Below are 21,623 nucleotides of genomic sequence, written 5' to 3'. Positions count from 1 at the left end.
TACTGTTAGGGTAAGTATTGCGCGGTGGAAATACATGATGATGCTACAGGCGGAGTGCGGAGGCCATCGCCATGGTACTGCCATTGCGTACTTTGATACATACATTGGTCGGGATAAAATTGCAATTAAATGTTAAAATCACAAATATAATAATTGTTCACTTTTTCTCATAGTTTTTCTTAACTATTCAAATACACAACAGAAGTCTTGATTTCCCCCCCTTTTTTTTTTTATTTCCATGATGTGTGTTGTCATTTATAGATAAGTAGCAAATTTTCAGGGTAAAACAAATCTTTAAATCTTTCATTACATTTTATTTTATAATGTTCAAACTGCTTTTCTGTGTACTACTAAAACATTTTTAAATGCTTATATTTCTTCCATTAACATGAATATCATTATACAGCATTGATGTGCTTCATAGCTTCTGATATGAAAGAAGTTACCTTTCCATATAAGAGTGAACCTCTTCAATATTCATGGGGGAAAAAATACATCTACATTATTACGAAGGTGACCTGAAAAAAAATTCTCGAAGCACTTTCTAATTTCTTACCTGTCAATCTTCCTGTTTGTGTAGCTCTTTTTATAACACTAATTTCCCCCCCAAAATGTGTCCGGAGGTGAGAAACAACCTCATCCACCTTTCGTGTTTGCATTTGAGAAGTTCTTTGATTTCCCTTTTCTGTATTCGACATCTATGTTTTCTCACTCTCACTATGATCTTGCTTTGCCTTTGGTTTGCGGATTGCTTTGAGGAACCTGCAAATGAAAATGGTACAAAACAGTTGGACCATTTCAATCAGACAGTTGGCTGGAGATGGATAATGATGAGCTGGTAATGACTCAAAGATGATGGAAGTGAGGCACCAAATGTCGACTTGCAACAGCGCTCCAGTGAATTCCCAGATTGTTTGATAGCACATTTTGTTCAAAACGTGTCGAAGAAAATAAAACACATGAGCTTCTGTCAAAGTGCATGAGGATATAGGTAAAATAAGTCTTAAGTGTCAACAGGGCATGCGAAATATTTCGCCTTTGTTACCTCAAGCCTCAAATATCACCACCATTAGTCATGTTTTAATGGAAACATTTCTTTATTTGTCCATGAACTCATCACCCGCCATTGACAACAACAGAATTCCAATTCATTTGAAGTGTGAGAACTGAAGGCTTTTCTTTCTGTGCTTTTGATTGCGTTAGATGTGTAATGGATTTTGACTGGGAGGCCAGGTATCGATTACTCGCTGCTTGCCCTCCCAGTCAATATGGATTAGACATTTAGAGCTATCATTGGTAGCCAATCAGTTAAATGTTCATTATATAAAAGCTCAAATGAATAAAAACATTGTTTCCAAATGATTCAAATTTAATGTTTTGAACTTCTAAGTTAAACATATAATAAAATCGTCCTTGAGTGGAGCACTGGGCTAGATTCAAAATACTACTCTATATAATTGTAGGAATGTAAAAGCATGATATTTTCTCAACAATGATGAACGTGAAGAAAACAAGGTTCTGTCCTTGAATAAGGCTCATTATTATTCATGCTGTTATCTTTTCTCCACAGGTGTGTTTGTCTTTATTCCAAATACAAGATAAGGAAGGTGAACGTTCCTCCTCATCTTTTTAGTTTTGACTCCCACTGTGCTGCAATGATCCATCATGTGCTACTTCGCTTCTCACAGTGTTTGGGTCAGCCAAGAAATCTGTGCAGAGCTTTAATTTTAGATCTGTGTGCGGCACGCAAGCCAAGTGGGGCTCAACATTCACTTCTTGTCGGATGAAAAGAGTACAGTCACTTGTTTGGATCGAAATCCAAATGGGAAGTCTTTGCAAGTAAAGATAAAGGCTGAACTAGTATCTCTTCACTAATGTTGTTGGCTAAGCATCTTTTTCCACTGCAAAAACTGGCAGCAACCTGTGTTTCATGACAGTTTTTCATAAAGTAAAAACTACACTCCAAGGATTATTATGTCTAATTAAGCGTGTATCCCTCGAAGACATTATTTCGATAAAGCCTTGTAATTTTTATCACGTCATATCTCCAGAGCTATATAGGGTTTGACATGTCCTGTGATGTTTAGATGTATAAATCCTTTTTCAGAAAAATCCAAGGATGCTAAAATCCCAGTCAAATTAGATTAGATTAGAAGTTTATTTCCTCCGGTATTCGGGAAATGTCTTGGTTGCAATAGCAAGACAGTCACAAGACATTGTAGACCTAGGTTAGAAAAATGAATTGGACATCTATCAGACAGCATTGGAAATGTCATTTCTATGCCTATAGGTGGGGGGCACCCTGACCGTCAACTATTCAAACTCACACTCATACCTATGGGAAAATTTGAGTGTTCAATAAACCTACATGTCTTTGGAATGTGGGAGAAAACCAGAGTTCCGAGAGAAAGCCCACGCAGGCCCAAGGAGAACATGTAAACTCCACGCAGACGGACAACCTGGATTTGAGCCCAGGACCCCAGAACTGTGAGGCGGACATGCTAACCACCCATCTGGTATATATGTATTTGCAGAATATACAGTATGTATGTATATTTTTTCAAAACACTGAAACAAACAAAGAGAACATGTCCAGATACAGCAAATAATATCAAGAAAAATTATAACCAAGATAGGTCATTTTATCACACACAACGCAAATTTCCATCTTTACAACAGTAGGGGGAAAAGGGACGAAAGAAAAGGAAGTAGCATAGAAACAATGAGACATACACAAATAGTATATAGGTCTAGGCAGTGTTTTGATAACAAACATCACCAAAACATGTTTTTACGTTTTCATGGGGAGGTTTTCCTGTGGGTTCCTATCTTCCCTCGGGAGTTGGCATATTCTCCCCTAGCTTGCGTAGTAGGTTTCCTTCAGGTACACCGGTTTCCAAACCTCATCCAAAAAACAATGCATGGTAGAGTGATTGAACACTCTTAATTGCCCCTAGGTGTGTATGTGGTTGCCCCTACCTATTGCCCATTGTTGGGTAGGTTAGCTCCAACACCCCCCACGGCGCATGTGAGGATAATCAACATTGAAAATAAATGAATGAATGTCAATATATATTGCTGATTATTTCTCCTCAAAGTCTCTTGTGTTAAAAATGCAAATATACATCGCCAACATATCTTAAAAATCACATTTATTTAAAAACACTAAACATAATGGAAATGCTACAAGAGAGCGAGTCCCTTCTTACTTTGGACTGTGAATTAAATGATATAACTTGTGAACTTCCAATGAACTAATTGACTTTATCTCTGCTTGAGGTGCACTTAGAAATGAAAATTAAATCATCACTGGAAAAGATGTTTATTTTTTTTTTATTTTTATCATGTCTGTCTGTGTTTGAGTAGTTTCCATGGTTCCCATCGAACTAGAACGCTATGGCTGTTTTTGCAATGAATAGTCAAGCAGATTTGGCTCTATTTAAGGTTACAGGATTCCTATGCAGGCTGTGGTAGCGCTATAGCTCATTATATACAGCCAACTCGTCTCTCAGCCTCTTCTTATATACGGCACACACAAATCAGCGATGAGTCACCATCATCTCACGGACACTATTACACACATACAAAAACCTGTTCCCTTCTCACACATATACACAAACACACCTCCACAGTGCTGCAGCGTGTGGAAGAGAGGGAGAAAGAAAACAAGGTGCTTCAATTCAACATTATCCTACCACCCTGATGAGAATGTTACAGATAGAATTCATCTTTGTTTTATATTTGAACTGGAAATAGGTCTATAATGCTAATTTATAAAGAATGGTGACTGTTGGAAGGTACAGTATAAGTCAGTGGTGTGCCGTCAAGGCCTTCAAGGCATTCTCTGCTGCCCTAAGAAATATCTCAATCACAGACTGATGTTAATTATATTTTGTCCATGAATACAACCAAATTGTCTGTCAGCTTCCTTTTATTGCTTTCCCCTTGGTTGCACTGCTTCCAGATGTGTGTTTTCACATTGAAGCCTTCAACCAATCAGATTTCAGCCATTATTTGTTGCAAGGATCAGCCAATCTGCCTCAAGGCCTTCACAATCAGTTCTGCAGGCTCTGCTGTATTGAACAAGCGTCGATAATACTGCTGCTTCAACCAATCAGAATTCGATTTGGTCACACCAGGGCCTTCTTGAAGGCGTAGGAATACATCATTGCCTTCTCACAGGCGTAGGGATACGTCATTGCTTTCACCAACTATGATTGGCTAGTGATAGAGTGGACTAGCTAGAGCTACCAAACTGTATCTGGAGCGAGCTGCACAAGCAAATACATTATTGTGTTGATTTAATAGTGGTTTTGTCAACGCGCAATGGCTGAAGGAGGAGAAGAAATGGATTTGTTTGCAGATTTACTGTCAAAGCCATTTTCAAGATGGACTCTTCAAGAAAAAAAGCTGGACATCATTAATTCAAATTTGAGATACAATGAAAATTCTGAGCAAATTTTTGAGGTACGAGATGAATTTGAGATATTAGCCAGTGTGGCTGGTTTGATACCTTTAAAAAACGAACTGGGATACCCTCGGTTGTGAGGCATGGGGAAGCAGCTAGTTCTGACTCGAAAGCCGTGGCGGAATACATTAACATCTTTGACTCATCTTTAGCAAAAAATGTTACAGCCATTTTTAAGTGTGTATGGTAAGCAAAGTTTATTTACGTTAAATTTAAAGTTTTCCTTCTGTTACGTAGTGTCAGAAAAGTGTAGCGTCAAGTCTCTCTTTCCTTCCGTCGCACACACCGCCGTTAGCCGCAACCGTATGTCTCGAAGGTAGGAACCCCATACATACATTATAATGTCACATTTTATTGCAGATCATAACCATTGGATAGGTATTTGTTATTTTGTGAGCGTAGGTGGTGAATTAGCGTCATGAAAAATATTTTTTTCCATTGTAATGTCCTATTTTAGTGTTTTTTTTCAAAGGCTGTGAACTGATTAATTTGTATTTAGTTATTTAATATGGGAAAATTTGTCGCAGAATGCATTAAGCTCATACCTCAAGGAATTATGTACTGTATTACATTTATTTCACAAGTAGTGAGAGCCATTAACACTAGGGCATTAACTCATTGGCTCCCATTGACGGCCATACAGTGGGCAGCGTTCATTTGCTGCAAGCCCTAGCAGTCAAAATGGATAGAACGCCTATCGCCGTCAAAGGCACTGAAACAAAATAATTCATTGACAGCCGATTGAGTCAAAGGTCTTTTTTTTGTTATGCATGGACAATAAGAGTAAGCCAGTCAAGAGGCTATTCAAATGCTTCATATGTGGTTATGTCACTATTACATTCTGTTTCTGGGGTTAATGTACTTGTCATTTATTTCAAGTAGAACTCTTGAACAACCTCTTTGTCCTCAGTCAGAAAATTCCATTAGGTTTTAAAATAGATACAGTAGCAGTAGTGTTGTGTCACAAGTTTTCCTGTAAAAAAATCTCAATAATGCTGTTCAAATCTGTCTGTCCATTTTTTAAATAATAAATTGCATGAATTATCTGGTTTAAAGCAATTTTCATTGAATGTTGATTCTTAGAACAGGCCGGACACTGCTCATGGATTGCCTGATATAATTTGCAGCCTTTGAACAAAGTATAAATGTCACATAATATGCACTGAGATGCATTTGTTGTGTAAAGTTTGTGACTCACTCTAGTGGTATGTAAAAGAATGACAGAATTTTAAAAATATTAATCATATTCATTCATTTTCCATACCACTTATAAATACAAGCGACACGGGGTGCAGGCTGGAGCTTATCTAATACCCCGAAAAAGTTGCCAACCAATTGCAGATATTAATAGTAATCCACCTATTTTCTATGCCAATTTTTTTAAGAATTAAAATTTGAAAAACAATAAAATACACAAATACATTGTGCTTTACAGCTACACACACACAGGCTCAGTCAGTATAAACTTTTTTTTACATCTAGTTCAGTATATTTTTTACTTTACTCTTTATCTTTCAACACATTTTATCAGTGATACAGTTGAATTTAACCATCCAGTAAAATGTGCTTGCATTAGATATTAAATTATCTATTTTGCAAACACATTTTTTCTCCTTTCACTTTGGCAGGGTTTATTCGAGTTAGGCAATATTATATTGTCACAATGTTATGATCTGAAATAACTGAATGCGCATATCACAAAACAACATTTACTTTCAAAAATATATACCACAAACACGTCATAATTATCCATTTATTACGGTATGGCTAAGTAATCATGAATCCTAAAAATGGTTCATGCTAGCATCAATAGAAATAATTAGATAAACAAACATCATTTGTGTTTTTCATTGATCCGTGAACATAAAACAGAAATAAACTGCAGACACAACCCTATATATATATATATATATATATATATATATATATATATATATATATATATATATATATATATATATATATATATATATATATATATATATATATATATATATATATATATATATATATATATATATATATATATATATATATATATATATATATATATATATATATATATATATATATATATATATATATATATATATATATATATATATATATATATATATATATATATATATATATATATATATATATATATATATATATATATATATATATATATATATATATATATATATATATATATATATATATATATATATGTACAAAAAGCTTGATATCCTGTGAATAAATGATAAGGAATGTTACACACTAGTCATAACATGATAATAGTAATGATGGGCGTAACTGTACAGTACAATGAACAACTGTTTCTGCAATAAATATGCATAATAACCTTAACCACGGGGAAATATGCTTTGAGAACATCAAATGAATTTCCCGGTAGAGATGATATTTTTCACAGGAACAAATAATGAGGGTGAATACCTGACAGCCATGTGACAGTTTAATGGCTGTTTCCTTTTCATTTCCTCATAAATCCAGTCTCCACCCCTTGACTCCACCCAATACATGTCAAGATCTCTCGCTTATGACTGTAGGCCAATAGGAGAATTATTAAAAACAGACTTCAAGCAGTATTTATGTTTCTCTTCGATCTGCTGCACATTGTTCGCAAAGGTAATTCTCTATTCTAAACGTGTTATTTAAAGCCTGTTGTCATTAAAACTGGGACTGTTTGAACCATCGGGGTTAAAAATGTGTTGGATCTGGTTTTTCTTGTTGGTGGACATGTGGCACACTTTAGCTGGAAGAAGGGAGTTGGGCTCAGCTTACTTACATTTATGGGAGACATAGTACGGATCCAAATGTTGCATTTTCTTACCTAAATTAGTGAAACAGAATTTGTTGGGGAAAAGGAGGAGAAGTTAATAGAGGAGAAAAGCTGGGACAGGGTGACTGGACGTAAATGTACTGTTTCTGTTGCTTTTTTATAATCACAAAGGATTATTTTTCTTTCTAAGATGTTTTGTATTTTACAGCACCAAGAACAAAAGCTGGAAATAATTTGTGAGCATCCTACGTGAGTTAGTGATTTGCTGGAAGAAGAGACATGAGGTCAGTTTTGTGAAAATTCACTCTGATATGTTCAGAATAAAGTGTGCTCAAAGGACCAGTTTTCCTCATTGTCAGCAAACCCAGCTGAAGGACAGAATACTAAACAAATACACATCCACAAGTACAGTACCTCATGGCTTTACAGTGTAAAGCCATGAGGTACTGTGTGATTTGAAAACACACATGCTTGTAAAGTTTACACCCATGTGTGTTTTCAAATCTAAAAAAAACATTAATATTCATAAATATTTTGTTCTACAATTCCTATGAAATAATCTTCTATGGGAAAATAATTGTGATTTCTGGTATTAAGTAATTAGCAGCTTTTTTTGGTATCTTCTGTAGTTATGAAATGGCTGTTGTTTTTTCCAGATCGCAGACTTTATCAAGAGCCCAGATGTGGCATGAGTTTGAGTGTAAATACCAGACACTCTCTGCTTCTAACAACAGAGGATTAAAGCAAGAATTTGAGGTAGATCATTTGCTGCTCTCAACTTGCAACTTTTAAAGATTTGTTTCCATGTCCAACCAAGAAACCTGTTAATGTTGTTTATGAATGATGAAGGTCAAGTTATGTTTCTTCACAGTCCTTTAGAAGTCTGACCTTTCTGTCACCAATTGTTCCGTTATGAATTCAAAACTATGCAGTGTATATATTATCACCTTTGTGAAGGAACTGAAAGATGTCGGCAAAGACCTTTCAACCAAGACGGCCGAATTGGAGGCGAACAAGGACAAGAACCGATACCAATATATTTTGCCATGTAAGCACAAATTGCGTATAACTATATTAAAAAATGCACGTTCACCAATGTTAGGTCTGCTTGGTTTTATGCTTTTTTTCCTCTGGTTTCCTGTCTGAGTAATTACCCATTGTGTTCAGCTGTGGTTTCTCCGCCCCTGGTGTATTCCTTGCTTGCTCCCTCGTAGGTTTCCCAGTTGTTCCTAATTGTCTCGTCAACCCATGTCTGTCTAATTAAACCCCAATGATTGTTATGTCATTTGTGGGATCGTCTGCCTTTGTCCGTTTTCGTCAGGTTTCCTCGTTACCTCGATCCACGTTCCATGTGCTTCATTCCTCGCTTTGCCCTTTTGTGGTTTGGTCTTCATTTCCAAGTCTTTGTTATTTTCCAAGATCCTGCCTAAGTTATTGAAGTTTTGGTATGAGCACTGCTTCCCCTCAGCCTCATCTACTTCCTTGGGCCCTAATTTCTTGTGACCTTGCCCCGACGTGTGACCGGACGTTTAGTCGCCGGATGTTTGGTCGCCAGACGTTTGCCCGCCGGGACGTTTGGTCGCCCGGACGTTTGGTCGCCCGGACGTTTGGTCGCCCGGACGTTTGGTCGCCCGGACGTTTGGTCGCCCGGACGTTTGGTCGCCCGGATGTTTGGTCATGTTTGGGTGAATGTAATTTTGAGAGCTGGTTTCAACAGTAAACTCTGTCATGTTGTCAAACGTCCGGCGACCAAACGTCCGGCGACCAAACGTCCGGCGACCAAACGTCCAGTGACCAAACGTCCAGTGACCAAACGTCCAGTGACCAAACGTCCGGCGACCAAACGTCCGGGGACCAAACATCCGGTGACCAAACGTCCGAGTACCACCATGACGTCTTGCCAAAGTGTGTTTTGTAATCCTTGACATTTTTATTATAACCCACAGATGACCACTGCCGTGTGAGGCTCTCTATCCAAAATTCCCTCCCCAATTCTGACTACATCAACGCCAATTTTGTACCTGTAAGAGTTTGCCCACTCCCTTTAAGTGTAGATTGCAAGATTGGTTCAACAAAAGTATGTTTCTCCACATCTGTGAGCAGGGTGGAGTATCTAGGAGAGACTTTATCTGCACCCAGGGTCCTATGCGTGACACCATGAACGATTTCTGGAGGATGGTGTGGGAGCAGAATGTCAGGATAATTGTCATGGTGACAGCTCTGAGATCCGAGGACTCGGTGAGACATAGTCCCCCTGTGGTGTGAGTGTGTGTGTGTGTGTGTGTGTGTGTGTGTGTGTGTGTGTGTGTGTGTGTGTGTGTGAGAGAAGAAATCTGATTTTTGTATACAAAGAACTACATTTCTTCACAGAATTAACACTTTTTTGAAACTAAATATTCATTCATTCATTTTTTGAACCTCTTTATCCTAATTAGGGCCACAGGGGGTGCTGGAGCCTATCCCAGCTGACTTCGGACCAGAGGGAGGGGACACCCTGAATCGGTGGCCAGCCGATCAAAGGGCACAAGGAGACGAACAACCATTCACACACACACACTCATACCTAGGGGCATTTTAGTGTCCAATCAGCCTACCATGCATGTCTTCGGAATGTGGGGGAAGGAAACCGGAGTATCCACATAAAACATGCAAAATCCACACAGGTGGACCGACCTGGATTTGAACCCAGGACCCCAGAGCTGTGAGGCTGACATGCTAACCACTGGTTTCACAGGGCCACCCAACTAAAGACTCAATGAGTGCTTTTTTTTAATTCTAAGACCACCTTTATTTGGTGTAAAAATATTTTATGGTTGTTAACTAAACACAAAGTTGGATTCCTAATTCAATTCCCAGTGGAACTTGATGCGTGGAGTTTGCATGTTCTCCTCGTGCCTGTGTGGGTTTTCTCTGGGTACAGTGGTTTCTTCCCAAAAACATGCATGGTAGTCTGGTTGAACACTTTAAATTGTCCTTAAGTCTATATTAGGGCGTGGATGGCTTTTTGTCTCAGTGTTTGGTTAGCAACCAATTTAGGATGCCCCCTGGCGAGTGACCGCACTTGGTTGGAATAGGCTATAGCATGAATAGAACAGAAAATTAATTCAATCAAAATCTCCTTCATGCCTAGTCATGTTGCACAGAATGATGCAGTACTAATGCTAACATCAGCTTCCTTCAGGTTGCTGCGTGGGTTTCCTCCAGGTATCCCGGTTTCCTCCCACACCCTAAAGACATGGTTGGACACTCCTAAGTATGAGTGTGAATGGTTGTCTCTTTCCTCGTGCCCCGCGATCAGATGACCACCAATTAAAGGTGTACCACGCCTCATGGCCGAAAGTCAGCAGGGATAGGCTCCTGCACCCCCGCGACCCGTTTGAGAATGAAGCAGATCAGAAAATGAATGAATGAATCAATGGTTAATTTCACAAAGCAAAGCAATTACGTACCGCCACTGTTGTTGGGAATTGCTGTTAATTCTGCTGCTTTTGTTGCCATTAAATGAATGCGAAACTGCCGACTTCATTAACTAGGCTTAATGATGGTAAACAATGCTTATATTATCCAACGTAATGTAATTTCTTAGTTAATTATTGACTTTTCATCCAGGAAGTAAACATCATCATTTAGTCTAGGAAGATGAGTTCAAATGTTTATTTTGCATGCAGGTACTTTGTGATGAGTATTGGTCGCTTCTACCAGGAATAGTTTATCACGGACCTTTCCAAGTGACAACAGTGGCTCGGAAACAAGGCCTGGACTACTTTATCTCCACCATTAACCTCAGACAGGTTTGTCTTGAATTCAATTGTTGTTAAATCACCTCTGCGTTGAATGACGTCTCTGCCTGCCGCCCCGGCTTGATGAGCCCGTTGTCATTAGATCAAAATAGGTGTTGTGTGTTTCAGAGAGACTGTCCAACAGATCTGACCCTAACACACTACTACTATCCAGCCTGGCCAGATCGGGGAGTTCCAAGAGACCCATCATCACTCTGTGCTTTTATAGATCAAGTGCGGCAGCACTTGGAAGCCATTCCACGTTTGGGCCCGGCTGTTGTGCACTGCAGGTTTGAACTCTGCCAAGTCTGCTTGTTTTCCTCATGCCTGCATGATGAACTGTTATGACAATGAGATTTACACCCATTTACTGTTGTGTTTACAATCCCTCTGTACATAACAGCGCTGGCGTAGGCCGTACAGGGACCTTTGTCACACTGCTCTGGGTGATGCAGCTGTGTGTGAGGGGGATCCGGCCTAATATACGAGACACTGTGTCTGACCTACGACTTCATAGAATGTGGATGGTCCAAAATTTGGTATATATGAAATCTCATGCGATAATTTCAAAGAATCTGTCTATAAGGCTTTGTTCGGAGACTATGACTCGTCGACATAACACTTGATGGGAGAGTGCGTATTGGCCAGAAAAAAATAGTTTAGATTTTACAAGCAGTTGGGAAACGAATGGCCTCATAATCGACAAGATTCGTTTTTACCATCTCTAATTGACTGAATTGACATTGCTTTGGATTCCCTCCCAACTGGAGTCCAGTTCAAAATATGATTTTGGGTTTAAAATATAGGGACAGCCAAAATAAACTAGTATAGAAACTTTATGTAGCATACATACTATGTAAATTGTTATTTACAAAACTACCTAGTACTTCCAACTGGTATCTTCATTAAAAACTCTCTGCTACCTTTCAAACTATTTATATCACAATAATATCAATGACAGCCCGGTGGGACGAGTGATTAGTGCATCGGCCTCACAGCTGGGTTCAAATCCAGGTCACGTCCACCTGTGGGGAGTTTGCATGTTCTCTCTGGGCCTGCGTGGGTTTTCACCGGTTACTCCGGTTTCCTCCCACATTCCAAAAACATGCATGGTAGGCTGATTGCACAATCCAAATTGCCCCTAGGTATGGGTGTGTGTGCCACCGATTCAAGGTGTCCCTTGCCTCTGGCCAGGAGTCAGCTGGGATAGGCTCTAGCACCCCATGCAACACTAATGAGGATACAACGCTTCAGAAAATTATGAGATAATATTAACTTTTTAGGCTGAGGAAGACTACTTTTCATTAACAAATTACAAAAATGATTATCTCAAACATAGACCCACAACAAAATATTGAGAAAAAAATGAATGTGGTCCTATTTAAATTTTTCTTTGCATTTGATTGTTCAAACGAATTTTTAAAATTGAGTCCTTTCTGCTTTAGGGGCAATACACATTTGTACATCAGTTTCTCCTATACTGGCTGAGTGGTGGAAAGTCATCATGGTAAGCACACATAGAAGACTCCTACTAGCCACAGCAATTATCAACTTGTGTTTTCCATACTCTGACTTTTCTGCAGTTTTATCCCCCCAGATCACACAGACCGGGAGTTCCGCAGACGAAATCGCAACCCAGAACAGACGCCTGAGCAACCGAGTACATTGCAACAGTTTTTACAACCCGGGAAGCTACTGCGAAGGCTGCTACCGTCTTAACCAGATACATTATTAACCTATATGCCTCTTGGCCAACATAGTGTGGTATAAAGTAGTTATGAGACAATTCTATGGAGTCATGACAGACAGGGGCCCTAACAAAAATAATATTTTTAATTAGTAGCTGTAACATTGAGGGCACCGACAGCACTTCTGCTTGACAAAGCTAATAACTCTATGCCAGGATAGCTGGGACAAACCTGCTTAACAGGCCAAACCTGTTAGTAAGTACTGTTCTGGTTACAAGGCAACAAAGCAGTTGCATTTTTTTTTGGTCACGCCTATGGTGCTCAGGCTTGTCGACGTAGCACAAAAGCTCAACGCATTATTTTTATAAGTTGTCTTAAAACTATGATTTTTTTTTCTTAATTAAAATTTGTTTGAAAATTCATTGTGCAGCATTTTATTATGACACAATGTGGGCTACCGGTACTTAAGGATGCATGTGCAGGACAGACAGTGAAATTACTAGAAAGGCAAACACATGGTATAGCAGCTGTACAAAAAAGGTCATGTTTCTGAAAACCCTCAGGCATATCCAGATTCAATACATGAATGAGCTGAATATTTTACAATATACAACATTAAAGGCATGTCATTTGGATGACTCTCTCAATTCATAGAATAAATGAAGTTCCTCTTTTGCATCATTTTAGAGGGCACGGAAGCCTTCCCGTTGCCAAAAGTTCATTGCTTGACAATCGGGAGGCGCTTAAATTCTGAAGAGGGAAGATGTCTATATGAAGTTCCTCTTATGCATGATTTTAGATGGATGCAGGACCCTTCCTGGTGCCTAAAGTCCATGGCTTGTCGAGCTGGGAGCGCTTAAATTCTGAATAGGGAGCTGTCTACACAACCAGCTTCTAATTCCTTGGCGTGAGCAGACAGAAAAGTGTAAAAATAAAATTGTCATCCCACACTCAGCATTAATACTGCTGAGGTTCTAATTCAGAAACAAATATAAAGGGAAGGAAGTCCGTAAAAAGTAGCAGAGAAATATATTACGGTTTTGTTTATGAAAAGCGTATAAACACTTGGTAGCGAGTAATGAAAAGACCCACAGTTAAAATATACATAATTATAGTTGAGAGATTAGGTCCAATCATCCTTCGGCCAAGGAACAAAAAAAGAAGAGTAGTAGTTTAAGTAATCTTTTGAATATGTGAATTGCTTGTACTGATCATATGTACATTTCACATGTACAGGAAAGGTTTGCAGACCCAACCAATGAATATGAAGCAATCCATGCCTGTGAGGGAATAGAAAACTACTAGTAAATGAGTTCTCAAGGCATGGTGAAGAAAAAAAAAGAGCTGTTTTGTTCATTTGGAAATCACTTTCGGTCCAATTAGTGTACACTGTTGATGATTTCCTGGATTTCACGAACGACAAGGATGCGAGTCAACATCTGTTCCAACTCCTCTTTTGGGATCGGCTGAGTCGAGTACCAGATGGGGCTGTTTGGAGCCACAACGGGCTCCGGGGTAAGGTAGAAGGTATCGTTACGTCCCTTGGCGCTCTGCGGACTGGAGAGGAAAAGATATTGTGGTGATCATGCAGGGCCTCATGTTCAATGTTCTTTGACAATGAAATTAGTACTTGAGTTAACATTTCAAAATACAAACTATCGTTTGAACCATTTTTCAATTGGACTTGCCAGCAAAAAATGGATGGGAGAGTGCTATGGTAGTAGTACATCAACACAACTAAGAAGCTGTCTATTGCCACTTTTAGTTGAAGTCTACGGCCAAACTGAAATAAGAATTATCAAATGCCTGTTTAAAAGAATGAATAATTGTTGGCTTGGCTGAAGTCTAACAAGGCAAACCATAGACAGGCTACTAAATGAAATTGCAAGAGTGGCATTTATAACTGTTAATTTATTTATGATATATCATTTGAGCAACTAAAACAATCGTAAAGTTGGTGATGCATTTCCCTAATTACAACGGTCTAATTAGTAATATCCCAGGTTCTGGTGTAAAGCCATTTTAGAGAACAGAAGACAGTAAACCCCAAATAATCTGTGGCAGAATACAATCAAAACAAAGGAAATTGTGATGGTCTGGAGGAAGCAGAGAGTGGACAGATAGACCTGGCCTATGTGGAAAGAGTCTTTTCCACAGATGACCTAAGATGGCCCATCAGCACAGCAACAACGGCCACAGCACAGGCTGTACTTTTTAAGGCTGGTGAAAAATAGCATCTGGAGGTAAATCAACAGCTGACTTTCTACTGCTTCATAGTATAAAGAGTGCTGTCATACTGCATCACGGTGCAGCACACCGGCTCCACAGTCAAGGACAGAATAGGCCTACAAGTAGTCATAAAGGCAGCACAGAAAATTACAGCCAATCCCCTTCCATCCCTGGAGGATATTGGTAGTTAAAGAAGGCAATGAATAGATAACCTGCCAGATCCATCTCACCCTGGCTAAAGCCTCTTTAATACAATTGCACCTTTTTTATTTTTTTTAAATGACATCAAGTCAATAGATAAGGCTAATATTACTCAAATTTACTTAAATTGTTTAAATATGTTATTTTTTTAAATATTGTTATTATAGAGAGCTATTTCCAAATCAAAACCACCATAATGATCATTGAGGGGAGGTTCTCATTCCTGAACAAAGATCAACTGGATGTTTTGATTTAAAAGCATGGTCCGGGAACAAATTAAACTCGCATATCCAGGCATTCCTATAATAAGGTAGATATTTCCACAGATAGTTTTACATTACACGCTCCAGTACAAATTTCAATAGGAAATGTGTCAGTAACACATTGTTAAAAAAAGTTATTTACCATTTGAAGAGGTAGAAATCGTACAGCTTGATGGGGCATCGCAGAGGGTTTTCTGGGTCTTCTAGCTGCTCTGAATACATGTCATCTGTAACTAAATGAACAGCAACACATTTACAAGTCTTTACAAAAAGGGTTAATGAACATGTTACACTAATAATCTATGCATTTCTTACCCTTTTGACCTATGAACCTTTCTGTTGTTTTCAGGTATCGAATGCTGGTGCTTTTGTCTTTTGGATTATTGGGACTCTTCCTAGTGTGTCTTAGTACTTTAGAAAAAGCAACTTTAAGATGCTGTTCAATTGTCTTCAGATGAAAATACCTGACCCCAAAAAGTTTTGGGGGGGGAAAAAAAATCATATTTAAATAAATTGTGATTCAACTGTGTCTATAAACATGTGGCATGTCTCCGTGACGACTCACTTTGTGTTGTAGAACATTAAAGTTGTCAGCAATGTGGATGGGGAATGAGCCCCAAGTTGTTTACATTCCCACAGCATCTCCTCTGTCACATGACTGGGGATGATATAGCCTTAAAGAAGTTACAAAGAGCCCGATAGTTATAAATAGCTGTTGGTTAAGGGCTGTTAAACACAATGTACAATATAAATTGAAAGGTGCCAAATACAAAATCTGCATGTGGTCCGCATTTCTGCTCTCACCTAGTGGATGAACAGACGGAGTCCAGGGTTGGAGAATCTGGTGTAAACTTTTACCAAAGCGAGTGTAGTACTGGTCTGAAAATATGTCATCCACGCGACCATTATCAAACAGATACTGCAAGATAAGAGGAGGGACTTAGTTGCGATTCCTATAAATAAAAGTACAAATGGATTTCAAGTGAACCTACCTTTTGGATGCACAGAAATACATAATAAAGGACATCAGCCTCATACAGCTCTCCTTCTAGGCCTCGGGCATCAGTGGTCATTAAAGAGAGACCCATGCAGAGTTCCGCTACAGCACACGAGACCAAGTCTTCCTGGAAACGCAGCGCCTGCCGTCCTAAAATATAATGCACAATTGAAGTCCTAATGTCACCAGTTTTTACACACAAATTAAATACATAATAAAATAATTCCGTCACCACGTGGTCAGACAGAAAAAATAGCAACTTATGTCAGCAGTGACGTTTTTGGAGCAATTTTTTTTACACAACACCTAATAAACACCTTTTTCCCGATAAAACGTTAGAATTTCTTGGAAAGAAAACACCCATATGCTGGCAAAGCAATGAAACTAACAGTGGAAGACACAGCTCGCGAAGGAGCCTACCTTCTGCCACTTTACTTCCGATAACAACTCTGACTTCAGAACCCTCAGCAAAACGGTAAAACTGTGTTTTCTGCTATTTTTAGGGTATATTTTACAAAGAAAAGGACAATGGGTTGTGGCTCAGTGAAATCCCATTCATCCATATTAAGTGAAGTACACCCCTGAGGTAAGAGTGGGCTTTCATTAAAGTAACGAGAAGGCAAAATATTGCCTTCTTTTAAAAATGGTGTACTCACGGCCAATGGGAGCTAGTTTGGTTTGATCAGATTTGTCCATGTCCGCATTTTTCCGCTGAGCCCAGACACACCACACTTCCAGCCCCTCTTCTGCTTTGAGAGTGGCGGGTAGGAGAAGCTCCTGAACCTGAACTTGCTGCTGGCCTTGCCCGTCGACCTCTGCTACCACCGTCTGAGCCTGCACAAATGGGAAAAAAAAACTTCCTCAGCCACTGCCCAGAAATGCCACGCTTGCAATCCTACAGCAGATGTTCCACATCTACACACCCCTGATCAGAGGTGAGTTGTTACCACCTGGCAATGAGAACTACCTGTATCGGCTGGCCATCCTGCCCGGTTAGTCCCTGTGTGTGCAGAACCTGCTGCTGTGGGTCCCAAATAAGTGACTGCGTAGTGTTGGAGTAGCCCTGTACTGCGACGGGGATATGGATATTGCCATTCATCAGCTGGGCGGGGAAAAGTGTGTTCGCAGCCAACGTGTGCACCACTTCTTCTTGGCCCCCCAATCCTCCAGTGCTTGTTATGCTGGAAACCGCTTGTGCTGTCTGACTTTGACTGGACGAGTTTTTCAACTTGTCGTTTTCAATGGTAACTTGCGTTGGCATTGTTGCCATGGTTGTAGCATTTGCCCCGGCTACCTGCACAGTTCCATAGGCTTCCTGGGGGATGGCAATGTGCGTAACCTGCTCCCGGCCTCCGGCCCCGGCAGGCGCAGAATACACAGGGATGGTCCATGTCTCCCCTGTGGGGCTGGTGATTGTGCCAGTGGCACTGTAAAGGTGGGAGCTGTCCACTGTTAGGAGGTCAGGTCGCAGGGAGACATAACTCTGCTGCTGACCCTGAGCTTGAGGGATAGCCAGGACTGTCGCCACCTGCTGGCCCGGCAGGGCATAAGACACAGTAATGGGCATGTCCACCTTTCGTTTCTTGGCTGGTTGGAGGACGCCCACGCCTTGGGATAAGGTGCCTAGGGCCCTCCTCTCTACGCTGTCCTGATGCTGGGTCGGAGAGAGGGCCCCCACTGTTTGAATTTGGATCTGCTGTCCCCCTGCCACAGCCGCCACCAACTGAGCTTGAAGCTAACGGGAAGAAATGGATTTCATCTATACAAACTCTGGTATAACTTACATTGCCAAAGAAATAAGATGTCTTTAAATTAGTACTTGCTGTTGCTGCTCCTCAGTCAGTTCTCCTGGCTGAATCAGCTGTGCTGTCACACCTTGAAGTTGCTGATGAGATGTTGAGGGCACTTGGAGGACCTGACCTAGCATCTGCCCTGCCGACTGACCCTGAATCTGCACCTGTTGTTGTGAAATGACAGTGCCGCTTTGAGAAAAGTGAACATGTCAAAAGAAAAGACACATCTAACAAACCTGTACAATCTCTGCATTCTGAACATTTTCCTGCTGAGTTGCCGAGTCTTGGATCTGCTGCGGAGTTTGAACTTGGACCTGAACCTGCATCAAAAAGAGAACGCTGAGTTCTGACAGCTTTTTATCATGAGCGGAAATGTGAAGCGATGAGTTTTACCGGACAAGCTAGTTCCAGAAGTGACCCTGCAACTTCAGTGCTGTCTGTGTAGATGCAATTCGCCTCTTGCTGATACACCATCGTTGTGGTGGTGGTCGTGACGTCCCCGCTTGGCTGGCTGAACTCTTGCAATGCATCTGCGCCTTTACTGGCCAAGGATTCAAGAAATTCCTTCATACGATGCTGTGGGATACTGCGGGCTTTCTGTCTCACCAACTCCTCATAGGAGCTTGTACCATCCAGGGAATTATTCATTGTTGCCAAGACTTAGTTCAAAGAAAAACTGAGAAAAGAATCAGAATTTTGAAAGTCATTATGAGCTGTGTAATAATGAAGGCTGCAGTTTAAAGTAATCCATGCGCGTCTTTAAAATTAAGCAATAGGGTTAAATAATTTGGCGGACCTCCTGCAATGTTGCTCTGTCAGAACATTTGCACACATTAATGTAAGTAAAAAGATGGTTTTGCTCGCCAGCGACTCTAGGAGAAATAAAAATTGTTTCACTATAAATTTCGAATTGCTAGGAATCTTGCGGAGATCCAATAGAAAATGTAAATTAAAAAAAAACAAGTAAGGGACTCACGAGAAGAAAGTCTTGTACTTTATATTTGAAATTTCTTCACAAGTCATTGACCTCATTTAGTACCCCAAAAATTTGCGGCTCATCGGATGAGTGGTTAACGTCTCGGCCTCACAGTGGGAGTCCTGGGTTCAAATCCAGGTTGGTCCACTTGTGTGGAGTTTGTATGTTCTGCCCCGGCCTGCGTGGGTTTTCTCCAGGTACTCTGGTTTTCTCCCACATTCCCAGACATACATGGTAGTCTGATTGGACACTCTAAATTCCCCTAACTGGGATAAGCTCCAGCATCTCCCACAGACCCTAGTGAGGACAAAGAGGTTCAGAAAATGAGATGAGAGAGAGAGTACCCCAAAAATATTCATATACGCTTCTAATAGAACGCATCTGCCTGTGCAAGTTCACAAGGTGAATCTGACTAAAGTACCAACAGAGGGCAGCAATTCGCTTTTTTTTAATTAAACACAAGTGCGTTTTGTGTCAGGTCGGAAAAATAGACACATTTAACACAATGGAGCAAATTATGTATTTGGCTGAGCATATGTTAGGGTCATTATAAAATCAATATACAAACATCTAATTAAATGACAAATACAGGTACAATTTGGACTCTAACTACCACGGCCCTAATTATTACCATGTGAACAGAAACCAGTGGGATTGTGGATTACTCGCCAAATTACATACAACACGTATAAAATATGATTTTTTTTAGAATGAAACCGGTATTTACCATAGATGTTACACGAAAGCAAATTGCCTGCCTCTTTAAAGGACCAGCTACAATATGCAAAACCTAGCCATGCCATTCTTCTGATAACTGAAGTATAGAAAAGGATGAAAAGGGGTAGTTTGTTTATTTATTTATTTTTAGATTTTGCGTGTAATAGCACACTATTCTCTATGTCAGTCAATCAAAGACAAAGGCTCTCTTGGAAAATGTCAATAAATAAACTAAGGTAGACAGTGTGCAACAGTATATCAACCACAGAAGTGCACAAATACTGGCGTGGACTTTGACTATTCCAAAAAGCCTTAACACAAAGACTTAATTAATTAAGACACAAATACAGAAGCTCAAATGGGACATAGCGATCAAATGTAATCAGTCATTGCCCCGAAGATTTCCATCTGACGGTCATGCATCGTCTCAACCGGATAGTCGGATAATACGAAAGGGTTAATCTTGAGTGTAGACGAGCTGGTGACAAAAGCGCGCTCACTTTCCAAATCCGCCACAGCACTTACGGAAATGTATATTAAGCGGAATCTTTTGCCTGCGCAATTGTTTTTCGCCACTTTAAAAGAGAGAAAGAATAGAATGTGATCGTCTTGTTGTCGATTACACAACACGCCAGCTTGGCCAACACTACGGCTAACTAGCTGCATGCATGTTTTTGGCTAAAGAAAGCCATAAAAGGCGAGGTGTGGGGCGAGCTTGGTGTTTTTACTTAAAAGCATCCCTTTCACACGTGGCTACTACATAAAGAGCAGTACATATGAAGGGGCGATAACAATTATGATAGTAGCTTTACACCTACTGTGTTTACTGTTAGCTGCGTCGCTAGCTGCCAAAGGTTTTGCAGACTCGATAGCATAAGCTACCTCTTTTCCTCAACGGGGCCGAGTCTCGGGCCGGCGTCTTCTCTACCCGTTGCTTCTTATTCGTCGAGGAATCAAGTGTTTAAAATTGTGTCTATGGACTTTGGGCTCCTTCTTTGGGGTATAATTTTCTAGCTGGAGACAGATTTTTTTCCTTTTTTTCTGGACTACTTATATTTCGCAGGGCGCCATTTTACAACAGTACCCCCAGACCAATCGGAAGGCGAGTTGTGAACATGACCGGCTCTCGCGAGGCTTTGAAACGGGCGATTTCGCGAAAACACGCAGCGTGCTTGCGTTGGTTAAAGACGCCACGCGCTGAACATGCGCCAATGATTGACCCATGTGATAGCGGTCTACCTTAAAAAAGTGTTAACTCTAATGATAATATAATAACAATAATAATGATATTTATAACAATAATAACACAATGATGATGATGATTATGATGATAATAAGAATGTAATATAATGTTGACTAAAACCTATATATTATGTTAACTACTTATTTATGACTTATTTATTTATCATTATTTATTTATTCATTTGTTCGTAAGTTTGTTTTTATTTGTGCACTTCCCTACTTATGTTGTTGTTGATTACATATGTTGACTACTTCTGTTTGTATGTGGATATTTGTACACTTCGTGGTGAAGCTTTAAATCTCGTTGTACTTGGAAAATGACAATAAAATAATTCAATTCTATTTAAAAAGAAATATTTTTGCTGTATTACAATTTTGTTGATTAAACATTTAGATTTTTTTTCACAAACAATAGAAATTAGTTCATTTTGCATTTTGACCATCTTGGATTAACTAATCAAAACTTGATCAGCAAGGGTTAATTG

The 21,623-nt window shown here is 39.7% G+C and overlaps 2 protein-coding genes across 4 annotated transcripts; one reads left to right on the top strand and one right to left on the bottom strand.

The window, feature by feature from the left end:
- The first annotated feature begins 6,972 nt into the window (after window positions 1–6,972).
- LOC144202663 (receptor-type tyrosine-protein phosphatase V-like) lies at window positions 6,973–13,142 on the top strand. 2 transcript variants are annotated; one of them, XM_077725537.1, is made up of 11 exons: window positions 6,973–7,099; window positions 7,462–7,537; window positions 7,910–8,009; window positions 8,211–8,301; window positions 9,200–9,276; window positions 9,357–9,491; window positions 10,922–11,044; window positions 11,162–11,322; window positions 11,436–11,571; window positions 12,478–12,539; window positions 12,616–13,142. In XM_077725537.1, exons 2-11 carry the CDS (start codon window positions 7,533–7,535, stop codon window positions 12,749–12,751), a joined length of 1,026 nt encoding a protein of 341 aa, XP_077581663.1. In that variant the 5' UTR covers window positions 6,973–7,099; window positions 7,462–7,532; the 3' UTR covers window positions 12,752–13,142. The 2 variants fall into 2 exon arrangements, with proteins under 2 accessions (XP_077581663.1, XP_077581670.1); XM_077725544.1 differs by lacking the exon at window positions 6,973–7,099 and adding an exon at window positions 7,227–7,390.
- LOC144202647 (transcriptional regulator QRICH1-like) lies at window positions 12,848–21,007 on the bottom strand. 2 transcript variants are annotated; one of them, XM_077725517.1, is made up of 12 exons: window positions 20,715–21,007; window positions 18,597–18,879; window positions 18,440–18,523; window positions 18,230–18,367; window positions 17,378–18,145; window positions 17,067–17,244; window positions 16,406–16,560; window positions 16,218–16,332; window positions 15,979–16,087; window positions 15,729–15,877; window positions 15,556–15,646; window positions 12,848–14,277 (listed from the first exon to the last, which is right to left on the bottom strand). In XM_077725517.1, exons 2-12 carry the CDS (start codon window positions 18,849–18,851, stop codon window positions 14,100–14,102), a joined length of 2,220 nt encoding a protein of 739 aa, XP_077581643.1. In that variant the 5' UTR covers window positions 18,852–18,879; window positions 20,715–21,007; the 3' UTR covers window positions 12,848–14,099. The 2 variants fall into 2 exon arrangements, with proteins under 2 accessions (XP_077581643.1, XP_077581651.1); XM_077725525.1 differs by having other exon boundaries at window positions 20,779–21,007.
- Window positions 21,008–21,623: the final 616 nt, after the last annotated feature.

The sequence above is a fragment of the Stigmatopora nigra genome, chromosome 1 (assembly GCF_051989575.1).
Source record: "Stigmatopora nigra isolate UIUO_SnigA chromosome 1, RoL_Snig_1.1, whole genome shotgun sequence".
Taxonomy (NCBI): Eukaryota; Metazoa; Chordata; class Actinopteri; order Syngnathiformes; family Syngnathidae; genus Stigmatopora; species Stigmatopora nigra.
Note: the sequence above shows the minus strand (reverse complement) of the source record. Positions and strands in the feature narration are given on the sequence as shown.